The 2,780-nt window shown below is 40.3% G+C and overlaps 1 gene segment (V, D, J or C); it reads right to left on the bottom strand.

Moving 5' to 3' along the window:
• Positions 1-1,743: 1,743 nt before the first annotated feature.
• LOC121433654 lies at positions 1,744-2,354 on the bottom strand. The segment is given in 2 exon segments: positions 1,744-2,072; positions 2,306-2,354. Coding segments are annotated over 2 exon segments (378 nt in total).
• Positions 2,355-2,780: the final 426 nt, after the last annotated feature.

Below are 2,780 nucleotides of genomic sequence, written 5' to 3'. Positions count from 1 at the left end.
TCTGACAGGTGTATCTCAGAGTTGTTTTGATTTGCATTTCCCTGATTGCTAAGGAGGTTGAGCATGACCTTAAGTGTCTTTTGGCCATTTGAACTTCTTCTGTTGAGAATTCCCTGTTCAGTTCAGTGCCACATTTTTTAATTGGGTTAATTAGCATTTTAAAGCCTAGTTTCCTGAGTTCTCTATATATTTTGGAGATCAGACCTTTGTCTGTTGCGGGCTTGGTGAAGATCTTCTCCCAGTCAGTAGGTTGTCTTTTTGCCTTAGTGACAGTGTCCTTTGCTTTACAGAAGCTTCTCAGTTTTAGTAGGTCCCATTTATTCAATGTTGCCCTTAATGTCTGTGCTTCTGGGGTTATACCTAGGAAGTGATCTCCTGTGCCCATCTGTTGTAGGGTACTTCCCACTTTCTCTTCTATTAGGTTCAATGTGTTCTGACTGATAGTAAGGTCTTTAATCCATTTGGACTTGAGTTTTGTGCATGGTGATAGATATGGGTCTATTTTTATTCTTCTACAGGTTGACATCCAGTTATGCCAGCACCATTTGTTGAAGATGCTTTTTCTTTCTTCCATTGTATACTTTTGGCTTCTTTATCAAAAATGAGGTGTTCATAGGTTTGTGGGTTAAATAACTTAGGGTGTTTCATGACAATGAGACATGTCTGCTCTTGGCAGCACCAATCTACTTCAAGAAGAAGATGGGCATCGAAGAGGATCCTTATGGAGTTTGATAGCCATGTGGCCAAGAAACTGCTCTTGCCTGGACTATTGCATAAACTGGACACAGAGAACCCGCAGAGAGAGGACTACTGAACTTGCCTAAAGGTGAGATGGTCTTTCGGGGTTCCTGATTCATGAAAGAGTCTGCAAGACATTCTTCAGGACAAGCAGATGGTGACTGCCTTTGAAATTTCCTGCTTCATGGAAATGTCTGCTGGAAACTATGGGCCTGTAGGCCGAAGATTGATGCCCCAATGGTACAGAGGAACTTTGGGTGACTGTACAGGCAGTGAGATGCCTCTGTCATTTCTAGAGTTTTAAAAGTTGCTTACTTTTTGTATGCTTAGGTAATATTGTATTCTTCTGGAGTCTTTGATGGAGTTGAAGAATAGATAGTTATAGTTGTTTTCCATTGTTATGATAAAAGATAAAATAGATATAAATATTGTAACAGTAATTCTTGCTTGATAACTGCACAAGATTGCATTCCCACCAGCAATGGATGAGTGTACCCCTTTCTCTGCAACCTCTCCAGCAAAGGTTATCATTGGTGTTTTTTATTTTAGCCATTCTGGCAGGTGTAAGATGGTATCTTAAAGTTGTCTTGATTTGCATTTCCCTGATTGCTAAGGATGTTGAGCATGACCTTAAGTGTCTTTTGGGAAACAGTATATCTTAAGTGATAGGAAAGTCTACAAAGGAACACTGAGGGTAGGATGGAGTAGGCAGAGATGTGGTATAGGAGATAGGGGAAAAAGAGGGAAAATCATTCAAAGGCAAACATGTGTTAACAAAAATTTAAATGAATATTTGCTAATACATAAACAACCATGAAGGTCTATTTTGTTGGGAAAATATTGAATTATAAAGTATATAGCATGGGATAAACAATCAAATCAGGTTATAAAAGTTTGTTTCATTGGTTAAGATTTTCCCCCAACAAGTCTAAAGCTGTGTATTGAGATGTCAGAGAGTAAAAGACAGCTAGAGACTGAGCCTCACTGACCAGAAACACCAGTGCTTCAACTCTGGAGCACTGTGGGAGGAAACTTACGACTCTGCTGACAGTAATAGGTTACAGCATCATCAGCCTCCACAGGACTGATGGTGAGGGTGAAGTCTGTCCCAGACCCACTGCCACTGAATCTGGCAGGGACCCCAGATTCTAGGTTAGATGCACGATAGATAAGGAGTTTTGGGGGCTGTCCTGGTTTCTGTTGATACCAGTGCATACGATGATAACTGCCTGTATATACACTTTCACTAGACTTGCAAGAGATGGTGGCCTTTTGTCCCAGAGACACAGGCAGCAAACCTGGAGACTGGGTCAGCACAATGTCCCCAGTGGAACCTGGAATCATAAACACACAGACCATGGTTATACATGTTTAGAAACGTTCCCAGCAAGGGAATTTTTCATTAAAAATTTTAAGAATACTTGTGGGCATCACTTTGAGAAACCAGAAAGTAAAAAGAAATGGGGAAACACACAAATGCCTTTAATCTAACGATCAAGATACTAGAGGCATGGAAAACCATGATGGCTGCAGTGGGTGCACCCAACACTGCTCTGCACCTTCTCACCTTGTACCAGGAACAGCATCATCCATAGGAGGAATGCCTTTGACTCCATCTCTGAGTGTTTGAAAAGAGAATGCTTCTTAGGCTCCTGGCAGCTGCTCTTAAAGGAGCCTGGGCTGCTGTCTAATGTCTCAATATGTAAATCAGCTGAAAGTGACACCTGCTCCTGTTTCACCCACTGGGAGTTGATGTTAGCACAAAATTTACTAGAGCATGGCAAGTGTGTTTTAAAGGAGCCTTGCATGCTATTCCATTGAGTCTTTACCCTCTAATCTTTTTGAAGTATGATGCAGGGAAGTGTATTAAGTATGTGTTGTGTAAAGAATGTATGTCATTTCAGGAACAACTTGATCATTCAAAATTGTACACAGCCAATGAAAATATTATCTAAGAGGGAATGGAGAATAAAGACTCTAAGAAAAGTAACATAATTAATTCTTGACTTATTTTCTTAATTTTTAAAAATCTATGTTTCAGT

Source organism: Microtus oregoni, unplaced genomic scaffold (genome assembly GCF_018167655.1).
Source record: "Microtus oregoni isolate MIOR12 unplaced genomic scaffold, Mior012 000002F_ref0000024, whole genome shotgun sequence".
Taxonomy (NCBI): Eukaryota; Metazoa; Chordata; class Mammalia; order Rodentia; family Cricetidae; genus Microtus; species Microtus oregoni.
This window is presented reverse-complemented; position numbering and strand designations above follow the sequence as displayed.